This window comes from Mauremys mutica, chromosome 2, assembly GCF_020497125.1.
Source record: "Mauremys mutica isolate MM-2020 ecotype Southern chromosome 2, ASM2049712v1, whole genome shotgun sequence".
Classification (NCBI taxonomy): domain Eukaryota; kingdom Metazoa; phylum Chordata; order Testudines; family Geoemydidae; genus Mauremys; species Mauremys mutica.
The window spans coordinates 58,778,844-58,797,413 of record NC_059073.1 but is presented as its reverse complement, the minus strand read 5'-3'; the positions used below and the strand labels follow the sequence as shown (position 1 = coordinate 58,797,413).

At 43.5% G+C, this 18,570-nt stretch overlaps 1 protein-coding gene across 1 annotated transcript in view; it reads right to left on the bottom strand.

Moving 5' to 3' along the window:
* Nucleotides 1-659: 659 nt before the first annotated feature.
* The window catches only part of ELOC (elongin C), a 31,187-nt gene continuing 13,276 nt past the window's right edge, over nucleotides 660-18,570 (bottom strand). The window contains exons 2-4 of the mRNA XM_045005743.1: nucleotides 9,946-10,005; nucleotides 7,899-8,042; nucleotides 660-1,692 (exon numbers count right to left, since the gene is read on the bottom strand). Of these exons, the coding sequence (XP_044861678.1) occupies nucleotides 1,502-1,692; nucleotides 7,899-8,042; nucleotides 9,946-9,949 (339 nt within the window). The 5' untranslated portion in view covers nucleotides 9,950-10,005 and the 3' untranslated portion in view covers nucleotides 660-1,501. The remainder of the gene's footprint in view (nucleotides 1,693-7,898; nucleotides 8,043-9,945; nucleotides 10,006-18,570) is intronic.

Genomic DNA, 18,570 nt, shown 5'->3' with positions numbered 1-18,570 from the left:
TTCTTAAGAGCAAGAACATTCTGCGCAGTGCATTCTCGAACACTACTGCATTTCCTGGGTGCTCAAAGCCATTTTAGCTTCTGCTTAATGTCTCATACCAACACCCAAAGCACAAAATATTTACACAAGAATACAATAGCTATTGCATCTTACTGCTGAAGTTAGATTTATCATCCTCTTCTAAGAATTATTTTTGGTAGTAAAATTCTCCAGCCTTCCTCTTAAGTTGCTTTCTTTTATTGTCACACTGTTCACCATGTTTGTTTTATGGAATCTATTTTTGTGACATGAGAGAAGGAGTATGGCAGGCAATTACCAGCGGGAACTGAACAAAGGACAATTACATGTTCCATTAAAAAAATGAGTTAATATCGTTGGCTTGCCAATCCTTTCCCCTTAAAATCTTAGTGTAAACATTGGACATATTTAAGAAATCTATGAAAGATTCTCAAACATCTGTTTAATACCCCTTTACTTCAATGAAGAACGAAAGAGCCACCAATATTCAGCTTTTCTTGTATAAACAATGGGGAGGCGGGGGGGAAGAGGGAAAAGAACTACCTCTTAGGTAGCCGTATTTAGGAAGTTTAAAATGCTTTGATCTAAGAGTAAATACAGAGTTTACATAACTGATCACAAACAGTGGAAAAGAGCCATTATAGGCTATTATAAATCTTGTATATTAGGTCAAGTGACAGTACATTATGAATAAACTTACATTTTATATAGAACAGAGGAGAGTATACATACACTAGTTAGCATTAGTTACTAACATGGCTCTTTAATTCTTTCTAATTCCATTATCAGAAGGGCTGCATTTTTATTAGACAAGTGACCTGAACATTTTAAATTGTTCAGAGGGGTGAGTTAAGGTATGACTAAAAAATAAATCGGGTATACTTTTCCATTTCCAAAAAGCATAGCTAAATTTTAATAAAAACCATAAAAAGTTATCCTAGATACTGTTTTCAGCCCAACGTGAATGTTTATGCCAGTTTACAAATCCTTGAAAAGGGGATTTATAATGCAAGTGCTGATATAACTAAAGTTATAACTATGCTAAAGGGACAATTACCTTGTAAGGTGATAAAGTTCAGAGATTTAGAAATTGCAACAATAAGAGAAAGTTAGAAATGCTAAACACCTACACATTTAGCTAATATTAGCTTTTAAGTAGCACTAGCTTAAACTCCAGTATTTTAAAGGATCATTGCATTAAAAGAAAGTTCTGCCACACCTAAAGGATAAGGCATAGCCATCTACTAATTGGCATATTTATTTATTTGTCTGTTTGTGAAAAGGGCCTTATTTGTGTAAGCAGCAAAACAAATATAAAACTGAATGCTTGCTATGCAACAGATCTGAAGATAATTGCCTCTGCAGTGAACTTTACAGTTCTCAACCGCACATACGCAGCATGCTATATGAAAAAAGTTACTAACTGAACTACAGGTATTAAATACTGAAAAAAGTTTTACATTTTTATTATAATTTATTTTATTTAACAATCTAAGAAGTTTGCAGCCATCAGCAGTTCCAGTGCAATTTCAGGTGCAATTGGGAATTCAGGAATCTCCGTGGAGCTGTTAGTGTAGCGAACCTTGTAGGTGAAATACATGCATACTTTGGATAGGACATGGGATGGAATCTCTCTAAAATTCACCTCATTTGTTTCATTTTCAGCAAACTGACCTGTTTAAAAAAAGGAAGAAAGAATCAGTATCAAAATTCCCTTGATAATGAACACATTTGTATTGCATGTGTCCAAACTCATCTAGACTATTTCATGTTAGTGTAGTCCCTTGTTAGGAATTAGACATTTTCCATGTACAAGCTGTACAGTGTATTAAGACATGCCACAGTTACTGGAGCCAGGGACAATTTCCATCACCTTTTGTTTAAAAATATTCTGTTTGTTTGGGTTAATGACTTCCTACAAGCAATACGTGGAACAAAGGTTTGATCCTGATCTCAGTCTATGCTAGGAGTGCTCTCTGAGAGTAGCATATTCAGCCCTGTAAGACCCACACTGATGTAAACACCTACAAGAAATAAGGTCAATCAATCATGACCATGTGGCCTGGATACTAGGGAGAGATGTTTAATTTTGTTTAAATAAACCTTTCAGGTGATTTGGAAACATCCAGTTGTACAACAGGGGCACCACATGACCCTACTTTTGTTACCATTGCACTTCCTTCCTTTGTACAGTTTGTCACTTGCTTGTTGTGTCTTGTCTTTAATTATATCGTACGCTCGTTAAGGCAAGAACCATATCTACCCTTTGGGTGTTTGCCCAGCACCTAGCACAATAGGGCTCCTATTATCCCTGCAGAGCCAATACAGCTATTGAGAGTAAAACAGCTTCTATTTCCAGCTTGAGAATGTTCAGCAGATTTGATTACTAATTTCCAGTAAATTACATCTGAGCAGGACTACTGAAGACAATCCAGCCCAAATTTCATGGGAAGAAGTAGGAAGGCAATGCAGATTTTAACGTACTTTTTAAAGCCATGCAACTTAAATAGGGAACACCCACATCAAATAAATATTCAAGTATCATTGAAACCAAGATCCATTAAATGTTTTCACTTTTCATAATCTTTTTACATCTGAAGAGGTTTTTTTATGTGGATGGAGGAGCAGTTATTTACCTTGCTGTAATTGTGCATCTTAGAGATGTTCTGTACACGTGGACCCCACTCATAGGTGCACATGCACTTGAGATCAGAATCTTTTAAAACACTAGTGTCTGTAGGTGTTGCACATGCACCTTGTATGCTCCCATGTCATTCCTCCCAAAGGCATAAAAGGCAGAGCATCCCCAAATGCTATTCCCTTCTCCTTTGTCAAGATTCTGGGCTGTAAGACTCGAGCTGCAGGCAAAGAGGGTCCACATAGGATCCACATGTACAGAACATCTCAAAGAACCAGTTATTATAAAGGCAGAGGTCCCCAAACTGTGGGGCATGCCCTTCTAGGGGGGCACTGAGGAACATTTTGGGGGCATAGGGAGGGAGCGCCACCTAGTTGTTTCTGGCCCCAGCCCCAGCCTGGTGCTCCAACGCTGGGTGTCCCAGTTGCCAGCCCCCTGCCTGTCAACCTCATCCCCCAGGCCCACCCCCAGCGGTGGCCCCAGCCTCCTTACCCCTGTCCGCATCCCCCCCACCCCCATCACAGCCACAGCCCCACTCCCAGCCATGGCTCTGGGGGCGGGGGAAGGATGCAGATAGAGGAAAAGGGGGCATGAGGTAAAAAGTTTGGTGACCAGTGGAGGAATATCCTAGATCTACCATAGCTGAAATTTGCAGAGAAACCACATGAAACTCCATTCATACATTCACCAACCACTATTCAGTGGTGTCAGCCTCCAGATCTGATGCTTAGTTTGGTTGGGCAGTACTACAGTCCTTATTTAGATAAGCTCCTAGATCCCCTCCTCCTAAAGAAGTGGACTCCTTACTGATCACCAAGATCCACATGTACAAATTCTCAAAGAAGAGAGAATACTTGATTGATAAACAGACCTCAGTCACCACTGAAATACTTTCCTGACTGGAAGGAAAAGGAGAAGATGAATAGAATTCATCAATAGTAGGTGCTGTTCCCCTTGCGGTGGGGGGGGGGTGTCACTGAAAATGAGGAGGGCTCACAGATTTTCTGTGTGACCCAGGTGGATGAAAAGAATTCTTCATAAATCAGTACTCAGGCAGGTTTTGAAACTATGGATAGTGAAGAGATATCTAAAAGTGGTGACACTAGTTCTGGGATAAATCTGAGCTCTGCTGGATTAGCGAAGAAAGCCCTGTAAGGTTGATGGTATTGGGAGCAAAGGTTGGTGCCACAGATCTTTCCATAGTTGGAACAAAGTGAATGTCAGAGATGATACTGTTGAATACAGTACCAAGAGCTGTGCAGCAGAAGTTCATTTTGACTGGTACAGGATTGGTTCTGGTTGCTGAACACTGTACTGGCTTCACAGCTGCAGATTTAGCCAAATCTCTGGAATGAAGATTCCCTGGGTTTTTCTTACATGGTACTGGAAATTACGAGCAGTGCCAGAACCAGACTTGGAGCTGTGCTCTCTTCTCCCATGGACAGGGAGGATAAGGCCATCTGAAATTCAATGTCAAAGAACTCAAAGACCGAATGAGTACTCTTTGTTCCCTGAGAACTTGGAGTGACATCTTTTATGGATGGAGTACTCACTGAATGAGGTTCTGAAGGAGATCCAGGAACAACTTTTGAGTCAGATGCTCTTCTTATGGATTTCTCCATTAGGAACCACTTTAAGTGTAGCTCTTTGGCTTATTAGATGCATTTTGAAAAAGATTTGCAAACTGCACACATTGAGGAGGATATGGGCTTTTCCTAAGCAAAAAAGTCATTTGATGTCTCTCTCATTCAGAGAAATCAGCATGTTGCATGATAGGCAGGATTTAAAAAAAACTGGAGATTTTGACTCAGTGCTGGTAGCCACAATGCCATGGCAGCTAGCTAACAAACAAACAAAAAAACCTAATTTGGGGAAATTTTTTTGCCAACAGGCTGGTAACAACCAAGCAAACCACAAAAAACAACCACAACAAAGTTGTAGAGGAAAAAAAATGAAAGTTGGGTACAGTAACAATGTAACAAGATAGGACTACTGTAGGTCAGAGGACAAGTAAGCTGTTATTACTCATGAGCACAGGCAGCAAGAAGGAACTGAGTGGCAGCTGGGGCGGCTCTGCCCTTTATTGTCTTGGGAGGAGCAGTGCAAAGGCATGCAAGGTGCATGCATGGTCCCAAGGAAAACTGCTGGTTAAAAGATTCTCATATCCTGTTTGTTAGGTGCAAATGCACCCAGGAGTGAGATCCACATACACAGATATTCAAAAGTATAGTTAACAAAAGCTGGGTTTTGATTTAATGGCTCTGGAGACAAGTGTTTTTGTGACACTTTTGGCCAAAAACTCATGCAATCAGCCAAATGAAAGTTGGTGGAGTGTTTTGTATTGTTTTTTGTCATCTTGTGATGTAGTCTTTACCACATCTGGACCAGACTCTTGCTCAGGATATTCCAGCATAAGCTGTTCAGCTGGTGTTCCTGCCTATTTTGATGGTATTCAGAATGACTATTTTGGTGGGTTTTTGTTAAAGATTTGATAGACTGGTGAATTAAAAAATGTGAATCTAATCACTAATTAGAGAAGAGCCAAAGTGGTGTAATTAGCCAACATAAACCCCCTTGCAGTTTGGATGAGGCCCAGAATCAGTCTTGAGGTGACTTCATATACCCAAATTTAAGTCTGAATGCCCTTTTGTCCCTGAAATTTAAGAGGATTCGGATGCAGTTTGGTTTAGTTTTAATATAGGTCCATATCCCCAGATATAATTTGTCTATCTGGCAGCTAGAATCTTTTCATATGTAAACTGTTTTACCTTGATGATTTTTATACATAATGTGCTCAACCATGGAACCTGATTATACCTCTTTTACAGAGCACCCAGCTCAGGTGACTGGACTCTTCGTCCTTCATGCTGCTGTAGCTGTTTTTGATTTTTAATTGGCAAGCCCCACCCACAGAGTCACAGCCATGTACTACTATTTGCAGATCTGGGACAGACATGTATAGGCCCACCTAAAACTAAAGGATCACCCTCTCAGCTAAGGGGAGGAACCACTAAGCTTAGGCTACAAGTGAGTGCGTGGGACAACAAAGGGGGGAGGAAGGGGAAAAAAGAAAAATAAAAAAAGCTACAGGAGTGAGGTCAAAGGTTGAAAAATCAGAGAACCAGAAGGGAACACCGAGCATAGAACCCCAGACAGCATCTGCTGCTCCTCAAAGGCATCTACAGAGTCAGTGGACACTCCCCAGAGGAACTCTGCCCAGAGATCTGATTGAATGAGGGACCGGAAATAGACCCCACAGTCACAGAGTGCCCCCTACATCCAGCTTCCTTCTCCTGGAGAGACAGGTATGCATAGATCAGGAGGTGTGGGGAAAACTGCAGCCAGAACCCTCAGTAAGAGGGGCTGCAAGATGATGCACTCTACACAGATGTGCGCCAGGGTCTCCCTCTCATCACAAAAGGGACAGGCATCAGGGGAGTTCATGAATCACACTAAGTACACGTTCATACTCATAACTCCCCAAAGGAGCCACCAACTAATGTATCCAGTGGGTCGTGGAACCAGAGTGGAGTACAGATTGGCTCAGAGTTCCTTGCCCTTCTCAGGTGGCAGCAGGTCTCACAATGTGGTGCTGGGGTAGGACACAAGTGTACATAGATGTTTTCTGGGCACAGTTTGGAAGTGGACCAGCTGGATGTCGTGCAGCCAGCTCAGGTGGTTGTCAAGGGCAGCTGGGGAGAGACACACCGCAGGGGCCCAGAGAGGAGTTCGGAGAGCCAGGAATGAGCAGGCAGCACCCTCCTGCAGGGCCAGCTTGAAGAAAGGGAGAGAAGCAGGAGGCAAGGCTGCCCTGAACTCCCCTGCTATAGCCCATGACAACAAAGTAAGATAAAGGCTGTGTAACTACACCAATATTGACCACAAAAAAAAAACAACAACAAAAAAAACAAAAACAAGAAATCATGAGCAAGCCCCCAAAATCATGAGATTAAAAAACAAAAAAACTCCTCTCTTCTGTGCCAAAATGATTGTATTGTGGTTTTTGGTTTTTAATTTTTGAACTTCCCCTGCCCAGCCCCAGTGTGCAACAATTAATGTTGCCCCCTGTCCCAAGTTTATTGGGAAAGGTGATTTTTTTGCCCTTGCTACAGGAGCTCTCACCTCATCATTTGCTCACCCCCTGCCCAGCAATTAGTTCTCCCAAGTCAATCCTGTCCTCAGCTCCCTCATTAGTTCTGCCCATCCCCACCATCAGCACATTACTCCAGCCTCACCTCTGCTCTCCTCCTGGGGGTTCTTTACCCTTCTTTCCCAGGGCTAGGGGCTGCAGTGCTGTCCCCTTTCCACCTTCCAGGATTGTGGGGGGAAGCTCCAAGGGCTCTTCACCACCCCACACCCCATCCCAGGCTGAGTGCTGCAAGAAGGGAGAGGGGAGGTGGGGGAAAAGCAGAGGTGCTATCCTGTCCCCATTACTCATATGAGAGGAGAGGGAAGGAGGGAGCAGAGCTGCCCTGAGTTGCTGGGTTCTTTAGCTCCTATGTCCAATCCCATGAGAATAGCTTTGAGTTACTGAGGGATGGAGGCAGGGAGGAGAATTCTGCCTGCAACAGCTCTACTGATTGTTTAGTCCCAGGAGGTGGGGAACTGGAGCATATGACCAATCAAAAGACTCATCTGTTAAAGCTTGGGCATCCTCACAGGATTAGGCTCCAGCCGTGTCCATCACTCACAAAAGAATCATAAATGTTGGCAACAGTGCAGAGCCCAGACTTCTCCAGAGCCCAGAGGCTGAGTAGGGATGGAGCAGAAGCAGCACATCTGGGGCACACTCCAAGTTTCAGAATGTACCCACCCCAGTGATATCCAAGGGAATTTCAAGATGGGGATTGCAGCAATTAGTTTTGGCTAGCAGTAACTGACAGATTTTAAAATGTAGCCTTCTCCTAATCTTAATGAATCCTCTCCCCCACATACATGCCATTTGAAGGAATGGGAGGGGGAAAATCACTACTGTTTTTGTCTGTGGAAGTAAATGTAATTGCATGTCTTACAGTAGCACCCAAAGTCTTCATATACAGTTAGCACCTGATTACATATAACTGATAATACAAGACTTGATAAAGCTGAATTGTCTAAGTAGGAACAGAAACCAATCTGGACTGGGACAAATCATTATCCATAATAGAAATTCAACTTTTATATAACAGATTATACAAATCCAAACACTCCACAGAAGTGAAATAAATGAATTACAAGATGCTACTAAACTCATTGCACCTACCTGGACCACTCAACATAGCTTTTATTGTTCCTGATGTTAACGCATGCTCTCTTTTTACAATAAACTCATGACCATCAGAGGATATCAACTTCACATACATAGCATCAGGGCCTTCACACCCACCGTATGTTTTCTCTTCTCCATCTATAATAGAAAACAGATTCACTGATACTTTCAGAATATCTGGTTAGTACTTTCGTAGTATGAAGAAAGCTACTACAGCTTATGCCTTTATTACAAGCATGAAGTCTCAGTGCACTTACCTTTGAAAGACCAAAGAAATGCAAGGTAGCAAAGGAGAGGGTGGAGGATAAGACAAGGAAGCTGTTTGTTTCTTTTAAAGTGAAAAATTCAGCAGACAGCAAAACGTAAAGCGTTGTGCCTCAGAGAGCTAATTTAGTTTTAATATACTGTTACTGATCTCTCCCCTCATTCCCTTGTCCCTGACCATTGAGTCAAAACATAATTTCAGTCATTTCTAGAAAAAGAAAAAGTCCATTCAGGGTTATTTTTTTCCTTTATAAAATAAAATAAACCCTGCTACTCAAATCTGAGACTATACTTTCTGCTTGCTCTGAAGTGGCTGTTAAACATTCCTCATGAAGTCGTATTACCAGGGAAAGGTCATATTTCTAATGTTAATACATTAGAAGACAGTAATTAAGAATTTGCCAAATGAAGAAGAAACAGCTCTTCCTACAGGCATTGTCTGTTGTCATGCTTTTAAGAGGGCAATTCACAGAATAAAAGTCTTTGCCTGGTATTAACACATTCATTTAAAAAGGAACTCCAGTAACTTTAAAAAGTCAATTTAAGGAAAGTTTACTTTCTACTGCAAGTAACGAAAGTTTACTGCAACAAAGAGTAAACAAAATGTTCTCTTTATTTTCAGTTTCTTTTCTACTTTGGACAGCACTCTGAACAGTTTCCTCTGTTTATGTGACTCTTTCACACAGCAGCAGGAAAATGAATTATTTAAACAATAGTAAATGTCACTGTAAAACTACAAAATTAAGCAGAGAGCTTAGCGGCAGGCATAATAGCTGAAACTCCTCTCCCTCTCTTACCCCTCCCCCAACCCATTAATTAGATTTCAACTTGTGTCTCTGGCTGATCCAGGGGTAAGACTGCAGAAAGATTCAAACAAGTTTCAAAACCTGAAGGGATGATAAAAGGGAAAAAGGCAAAATACCACTTTAATCCAATTTAAAATTAGAAGTTGTAGTCACGGTCTCTTTTCAGGTAGCATGTTGTTTTTCCACAAAAATAATATACATTTACATAAGTTACTATAGTAAATAGGATTAAAGTAACTTTAATGAGAAGTTAATGAACTGTACATTCTACATAAGATTTCACTTTCAGGGTTGTATTAATCTGCTTATTTATTTTAATTTTTACATAACCAGTAGGATGCTAGAAACCCTCAATATCTGGGGTCAGTACAATAAGAAAAAGTCCAAGTATGATTATAAGGAGGCTTAGTGATAAATTTACTTCCTTCCAGCAGAATCCAGAAGTGGTAAGAGAATAGAGACGTACTTTTGAAGACTGGAATTTAATCAGTAAATATTAGTAAGTGTCATTTCTTCCTCCACCCAAAAACAAATAAATGATTTCTATTGTTAAGGAAACATTAGAGATTAAGTGTACCAAATATATACTGCACTTGTACAGATTCTTGTTAACAATTATGTCTTGCAGTCAGTTAGGAAAAAGTGGTTTACTTTCAGGACTATCAGGGTTAATCAAAATAAAATTACTGTATAATTATTAGATGAGGATTTTCCATGAGTGCAAAAGCTCAAGTTGCTAAAATTATTTTCTCACTATGCAGTCATTTGAATGGAAACAGATAGGGCAGCTCCAAGCACATAAAATCAAGTTAATTATGATGAGACAGTAAGCAAAATTAATCATTATGTAAAGCTTAAAAATGCAACCTCCAAAATTCACAGCCCTTTCCTACTCAATTCCATTATCTAAAAGCCCAAGATGTTTCATGTTTTAAAAAAGTGAAAAGATGTTTGTTAAAAAATTAACTTACCCATTCTCTCCTTATTAAATGTTTATTGCTTTGCGACAGCAGCTTTCACAGTAAGATGGTCTGAAAACAAAAAGTATTGATACAAGTGTCAATTATTTTTTAGTAGTAATTTCATAAGTCAGAGTTTAAGTGACCTACTATAAAGATTGATGTTCCGGTCATAAAGAAAACCTTTAATGATGATATACAAGTCTGACTGAAGTATTCAGTCGATTCAAGTTTCAGGATATGTTCCCTATCAGATTCTCACATGCTTTATGAAAGCTGAGTATGTGCAAGATTTCCAGATTTTACTTTACATGTTGTAAAAATAAAGTTTTAAACCTTTAGTAGTCAAGGGTGTTAGAAATGTTAGTTATAGTTCTAGAACAGCGGTCTCAAACATGCGGCCCGTGGGCCGCATGCGGCCCTCGGAGCTCTTCCCTGCGGCCGGCGGAGCTCCCCCAGTTACTTCCTGTCGCCACCAAACTCCCCTCACCCCCGCCCCCCTCCCCGAGTTATTTTCTGTGCCTAAGCTCCCCGCGCGCTGCTCCCCAATGTTTGGGGCCGGGTCTCTCCCCTGGCCCCACCTGCCGCCCCCACGCGCCTCCCCCCAGTGTCTCCCGGCCCCCACTTGCTGCCCCCTCACCGCTGGGGAGCTCACGCTGACTCCACTCCTCTGCTATGCCGGCTTCTGGCATCACCTGCTGCCGCAGGGTCCTAGCGCTTCCCCTGCCCTTCTGCCCTAGTCCTGAGACTCTCCAATGCCCCGAGCCTCTCCAATGCCTCAAACCCCTCACCCTCAGCCCCACAGCCCTCACCCCTGCACCCCCTCCTATCCCCAAACTCCGTCCCAAAGCCTGCACCCCCACCCCCTGCCGCAGCCTGGAGCCTGCACCGAGCACAGAGCCTGCACTCCAGACCCCCTCCCCCACCCAAACTCCCTCCCAGAGCCTTAGGCAGTAAATCTAAGTGCGTGTTTTGTCCTTTGAGTGAGGTGCATTACTGAGTGTATATATTTATTAAAACTGCTTGGAAATGACTTCGTCAAAAAAAAACACTCATGGAAGAAAAGAGTTTTCCAAGACAAATGGGAGAATTTATATTTTTTCACAGAGGTAAAAGATAAAATTCAATGCCTTATTTGTCAGCAAACGATTGCTGTTCCCAAGGAGTATAACGTGCGTCGGCACTATGACACGATGCACCGTGAAAAATATGATGCATTCACCGGAAAAATCCGAGAGGAAAAAGTTCAGCAACTTAAAGCAGCATTTGCCAAGCAAAGAAATTTATTTTCAGGGATTAACAAGTCTAGCGAAGATTCAGTAAGAGCAAGTTTTGTGATAAGCGAAATGATAGCTAAATCATCGCGACCTTTTACAGAAGGCTTATTCATAAAAGAATGTCTTATGAAGGCCAGTGAAATTTTATGTCCTGATAGGAAGAAAGTTTTTGAAGGCATAAGCTTGTCTGCAAATACAGTTGCCTGCAGGATAACGGATTTAGCTGATAATGTGCAAAAACAATTGATTCAAATGGCAAAAGACTGAAGTATTTTCAATTGCTCTTGATGAGAGTACAGATGTATCAGATACCGCACAGTGTGCAGTGTTCATTAGAGGTGTGGACTGCAATTTGAATATAACTGAAGAATTGCTAGACTTAATGCCACTGAAGGGTACCACAATGGGACGTGACATATTTCAAGGATTGGAAGAGTGCATTGAAAAAGCTGCGCTGCCATGGAACAAACTCGTATCTTTGGCTACGGACGGTGCGCCATCAATGTGCTCTGAAAACATTGGTGTGGTTGGATTATTGAAGACCAAACTGAACAGCCTCAATATACCAGGAATTAGCTTCACCAGTATACATTGTATTTTGCACCAAGAAGCCCTGTGTAGTAAAAGTCTACAAATGAAAGAAGTTATGGATGTAGTTGTTAAAACTGTTAATTTTATACGTGCACGAGGGCTGAATCACAGACAGTTCACTTCTTTTCTAGCAAGTATGGACAGTGAATATGGGGAACTTCTGTATCACACTCAAATTAGATGGCTGAGTCGTGGAAATGTTTTGAAGCGTTTTTTTTGCACTTAAAGAGGAGATTGATTCCTTCATGAAAATGAAAAACAAGGAGGTTCCACAGCTTGCTGATTCCACTTTTATCTGCAACCTTGCTTTTCTAACAGATGTAACTGATCACCTGAATGCACTGAACTTGAAACTTCAGGGTAGAAAACAGGTGATAACACAGATGTATGACAGTATTAAGTCATTCAAAGTCAAGCTTACTTTATGGGGGAAACAGCTGACTGCTGGCAATTTGGTCCATTTCTCAACTCTGAATTCCTTAGGAAAAGTTGAACCCAAATCCTTGAAAGAATATGCAGAGATCATTTCTAACTTACACAAACAGTTTGATGTGCGGTTTAAAGATTTCAAGGCACTTGAACCACATTTTCAACTTTTTCCCACACCATTTGCTGTTGAAATTGACAATGTTGCAGAGGAAATGCAGATGGAGTTAGTGGAGCTTCAGTGTGACACGATTTTGAAGCAGAGTATACAGATGTTGGAATTCCAGAATTCTACAGGTTTCTTTCACAAGAAAGATTTCCCATGTTATTCTCTGCTTCTGCAAGGATAATGGCAATGTTTGGAAGTACATATATATGTGAACAGTTTCTCTTCCATGAAGATTAACAAATCTGTGTTAAGGTCAAGGCTCACTGATGAACATTTGCAAGCAACACTGAGATTGGTTTCGTCTCAGGATATCAAACCTAATATTGATGCTCTGGTTGATGCAAAACGCTGCCAGCTAAGTGGCCAAAAATGAAATGACTGTCAAAATTAGCACTGACGTTTCACATTACAGTTAAAGAAGTTAATAAAAAAGTTAATAAATTGACTTTTAATAGCATACTATATTTTAATACTATACTACTATATTACTCTTCATTTTTTTTTTCTGCCTACCTCCAGGCGCTTCCCGCCGCCAAGCCGCCAAACAGCTGTTGGTGGCGCTTAGCACTTTCCAGGAGGGAGGGGGGAGGAGCGGGGAGCCGCGCGCTTAGGGGAGGAGGTGGAGAAGAGACAGGGCAGGGGCGGGGCCTCATGGAAGGGGTGGATTGGGGGTGGGGCCAGGGGCAGCAAGGGGGCGTGTCAGTGATGCGGCCCTCGGGCCAATGCACTAGTCCTCATGCGGCCCTCGGGGTCATTTGAGTTTGAGACCCCTGTTCTAGAACTTTAAGGGAGAAATCTGTGTACATAGAATTTGTTACTACAATGGCAAAATTCCTGTAAGATAAAACAGAAGAAAAATAAGCACTGTGTGTCACAGTGCAGTTAGTACTGGTGAAAGGTTCAAGGCTAACAAGTGTAGAAACTGAAGCCTTTATCTGCAAAATAATTCCAGTATGGACAACAGCAATTCAAGTTTCTTTATATTACACTGCAGTTATGCTCTGGAACAGGGGTGGACAAACTTTTTGGCTCGAGGGCCACATCTGGGTGGGGAAATTGCATATAGGGCCATGAATGTAGGGCTGGGGGAGGGGGTTGGGGTGCAGTGTGCAGGAAGGGGCTCAGGGCAGGGGGTTGGGGCACAGGAGGGGGTGTGGAGTGCAGCAGAGGCTCCGGGCAGGAGTGCAGGAGGCATGTGGCAGGGGGCTCAGGGCAGGGGGTTGGGGTGCAGGAGGGGGTCAGGGTGCAGGCTCTGGCCTGGCACCACTTACCTAGAGCGTCTCTGGGGTGGCAGCGGGGCTAAGACAGGCTCCCTGCCTGTCCTGGCCCCGCACTGCTCCCAGAAGTGGCTGGCACCACATCTCTTCGGCCTCTGGGGGAAGAGGGGCACAGGGTTCCGCGCACTGCCCTCTCCTGCAGGTACCTCCCCCAAAGCTCCCATTAGCCGCGGTTCCCCATTCCCGGCCAATGGGAGCTGCGGGGGGCGGTGCCTGGAGGCGAGGGCAGCGCACAGAGCCCTTTGTTCCCTCTCCCACAGGAGCCGCAGGGACGTGGTGCCAGCCACTTCCAGCAGTGGCACAGGGCCCGCAGCACCACAGGGGTGGCAATCAAGCAGGCCAGATCCAGAGCCCCGATGGGCTGAATCCAGCCCACAGGCCGTACTTTGCCCACCCCTGCTCTGGAAAAAGACAAACTCTAGGACAGCTTGAAAGATAAATTACACTCACCTACTTACCAACCCCTTACATTTATTTGGGGGTAACCCTGGAAACACGAAAATGAACGCATATTAATAGAATGTTGTGGGCTTCCTAGAGACTCAGGAAAACAGCACCAAGTGAAGTTAACAATATTCTGTTTAGTTTCACAGACGCTATTCAGAACATTGTGGACAGTAATGAAACTGCCAAGAATTCTTAACAATTCACTCTGCTCCTTAGGAAAGCTATAAGTAACAGCAGAGGCAGGCCCTGGAATTATTCACTACGGAGAAGGACCATAAAATAGAGGCTAGGGAAAGGATAGAGTACCAGAGACCTCTTCCCCCTTCCCACCATCTCCCACACCTCTAATGGAGGGATAGAGAAATGGAGACAAGAAACTTTGTGGGAAAGCTGGAGATGCAAAGAGAAAGCCCCTTTTCCTCTCCACCAGTTTGGGAGGTGGTCACTGAAGCTTGACATTTATAATATACCTATTAGCCAGAGGCTGATAAAGAGAGCTCTAGAATCATAGAATACCAGGGTTGGAAGGGACCTCAGGAGGTCATCTAGTCCAACCCCCTGCTCAAAGCAGGACCAATCCCCAACTAAATCATCCCAACCAGGGCTTTGTCAAGCCTGACGGTAAAAACCTCTAAGGAAGGAGATTCCACCACCTCCCTAGGTAACCCATTCCAGTGCTTCACCACCCTCCTAGTGAAAATGTTTTTCCTAATATCCAACCTAAACCTCCTCCACTGCAACTTGAGACCATTACTCCTTGTTCTGTCATCTGGTACAACAGAGAACAGTCTAGATCCATCCTCTTTGGAACCCCCTTTCAGGTAGTTGAAAGAAGCTATCAAATCCCCCCTCATTCTTCTCTTCTGCAGGCTAAACAATCCCAGTTCCCTCAGCCTCTCCTCATGAGTCATGTGCTCCAGCCCCCTAATCATTTTTGTTGCTCTCCGCTGGATTCTTTCCAATTTTTCCACATCCTTCTTGTAGTGTGGGACCTGTGACGAAGTGAGACTGTTCTTAATGTTTCCTCTAAATACTGTGTGAGTGCCTCAGTTTCCTCTATGCATTTCTTAAGTCTCCAGTGTGCATAAATTGCTGACACTTTGTATCCTAGCAACAAATGGCTGGGGCCCTTCCCCCCTCCCCGCAAGAGAAGGGCTAAAGGGGAACAAAGAGAGCAGGTGACCTCTTGGCCCGGGAAAGAGACAAAGGCCAGAAAGGAAGGGCTGGAGGGGGATTCAGTTTGGAGCTGGCTGGGGACTGGAAGTGAGGGCAGACGGGGTGATCTGACTCGCTGGGCCCCAGAATGGACCCAGCTGAGGGGTCCCATTCTCTGTACCTACAAGCTCTGTTTTAGACCGTGTTCCTGTCATCTAATAAACTTCTGTTTTACTGGCTGGCTAAGAGTCACATCTGACTGCAAAGCAAAAGTGGGGGTGCGGGACCCTCTGGCTTCCCCAGGACCCTGCTTGGGCGGACTCGCTGTGGGAAGCGCACGGAGGGGCAGAGGATGCTGAATGCTCCAAGGAGAGACCCAGGAGGTGAAGCCGTGTAAGCTTCTTGTCCTGAAGACAGTCTGCTCCAAGGGAGGAGGCGGCTCCCCAAAAGGCCTGACTGGCTTTGTGGGGAGCAGTTCCAGAGCATCACCTGGGGACTCCGTGACAGGGCCCAAAACCAGACACAGTACTCCAGATGAGGCCTCACCAATACAGAATAGAGGGGAATGATCACGTCTCTCGAGCTGCTGGCAATGCCCCTACTTATACAGCCCAAAATGCTGTTAGCCTTCTTGGCAAAAAGGGCATACTGTTGACTCATATCCAGCTTCTTGTCCACTCTAACCTCTAGGTCCTTTTCTGCAGAACTGATGCCTAGCCATTCGATCCTTAGTCTGTAGCAGTGCATGGGATTCTTCCATCCTAAGTGCAGGACTCTGCACTTGTCCTTGTTGAACCTCATCAGATTTCTTTTGGCCCAATCCTCTAATTTGTCTAGGTCCCTCCGTATCGTATCTACCACTCCTCCCAGTTTAGTGTCCTCTGCAAACTTGTTGAGGGTGCAGTCCACGCCATCCTCCAGATCATTAATGAAGATATTGAACAAAACCAGCCCCAGGACCGACCCTTGGGGCACTCGGCTGCTAACTAGACATGGAGCCACTGATCACTACCCATTGAGCCCAACGATCTAGCCAGCTTTCTATCCACCTTATAGTTCATTCATCCAGCCCATACTTCTTTAACTTGCTGGCAAGAATACTGTGGGAGATCGCATCAAAAGCTTTGCTAAAGTCAAGGATAACACGTCCACTCCTTTCCCCTCATCCACAGAGCCAGTTATCTCCTCATAGAAGGCAATTAGGTTAGTCAGGCATGACTTGCCCTTGATGAATCCATGCTGACTGTTCCTGATCACTTTCCTCTCCTCTAAGTGCTTCAGAATTGATTCCTTGAGGACCTGCTCCATGATTTTTCCAGGGACTGAGGTGAGGCTGACTGGCCTGTAGTTCCCCAGATCCTCCTCTTTCCTTTTTTTTTTTTTTTTTTTTTTTTTTTTTTTTAAAAAGAGAGGGGCACTACATTAGCCTAGCTTTTCTAAATAGTCCTGAACCACATCTTTCTCCACAGAAGGCTGGTCACCTCCTCCCCATACTGTGCTGCCCAGTGCAGTAGTCTGGAAGCTGACCTTGTTCGTGAAGACAGAGGCAAAAAAAGCATTGAGTACATTAGCTTTTTCCACATCCTCTGTCACTAAGCAGAGTGGAGACAAAATCCAGTAGAAAACACAGCTCTTTCCAGTGGCTAGTGGCAGAGACAATTAACTTCTCACCAGGGACCAGCTCCTGAACGTTACTGGGGAACCTTCCACCTTTCAAATTTCTCAGCAAATAGATATAACAAGGCCTGAAATTTGTCAGTCTCTGCATGAGAGGGTAGTTCAGTCTGCATACCTATTCATGCCATTTGTGTTTAGTGAGACTAAATGGTGCCTGGAGGTGTGATGAAAAGAATGGAAGCCACCATTCAACTCAACTTACAAAGGCCACCAAACAACATATTATTCCCACTTTACCGAGGAAAAACTGAAGGAAAATTTGTCTTATAGACCAAAGCCAAATTTGAACCAGTAATCTTACAGGTGAGAAGCTCCTGAATATCACATACTTCTGAGTCTAACATTTTCTGAGGGTTAAATTGTGCACATGGTCATAAAAATTCCCTATTTTCCCTGTACTCACCTTGTTTCGATATTTCCATGGGAACTCCCCCAGAGAAGCCATAAATGTTGCTATTCCTGCATATAGCATTTCCTCAGCAGCAGTGTAATACTGAAACAATCCTAATTTCACTTTGTAGGCTGGAAGCACGTGTAATGGTAGAAAGGTTAATGTAGAAAGGTAAGAGAGGTGTCAATTTATAAAAATCTATAGAATCATAATTTCAATGTTGTCACTCGCTACAGCAGGGGTCAGCAACCTCTGGCATGCGGCTCGCCGGGGTAAGCAACCTGGCGGGCCGGGCCAGTTTGTTTACCTGCCGCATCGGCAGGTTCAGCCGATCACAGCTCCCACTGGCCGCGGTTTGCCGTCCCAGGCCAATGGGGGTGGCGGGAAGCCACAGCCAGCGCATCCCTTACCACTTCCCGCAGCCCCCATTGGCCTGGGACTGGTATTGATCAATCAGCTTTGTTTATTATGCAAAGAATAATAATAAGGCACTTGTTAAGATTTTAGCATCTAACCAGAAGTTAGTTGAATCCATCCACAAATGGTTTGCATATAGTTACATAACATACGTGTGTTTGAAATAATTTACCGAAGTGTACAGGACTTGCGAGACCAGTTCCACACATCCAGTCTCTCAATAACCTACTGCATACAATGGAGAACTGCAATATCGCAGAAGAGATCAAGCAACTTGATCAGGTTGAATCGACAGCAAAGCCAACTTTTGGGATGGTACGGTGATACATGAAGATGGTCGAGTCTTTGCTGCTGTTTATTCGATCTGTGGGACTGCTAATCGTAATTTGTACCTTGCAGCACTGGAAGACTATGTGAAATACTTTTTTGTTATAGATTTAATCAACTATTCTGCAATGCTTGCCTGGTACCTTGCTAAAATAAGAAGTGTAGAAGAGTCTGACACTGACATATGAGAAGAAGAATTTTGAAAAAGAAATTGGGCTGTTAAAAGGACGTCAGTTTCCTTCTGTGCACTTGGTTCAGATGAAGTCCTAGAACAGGGATAGGCAACCTATGGCACGCGTGCCGAACGCAGCACACAAGCTGATTTTCAGTGGCACTGACGCTGCCTGGGTCCTGGCCACCGGTCTGAGGGGTCTGCATTTTAATTTAATTTTAAGTGAAGTTTCTTAAACATTTTAAAAACCTTAGTTACTTTACAGACAATAGTTTAGTTATATATTATAGACTTATAGAAAGAGACCTTCT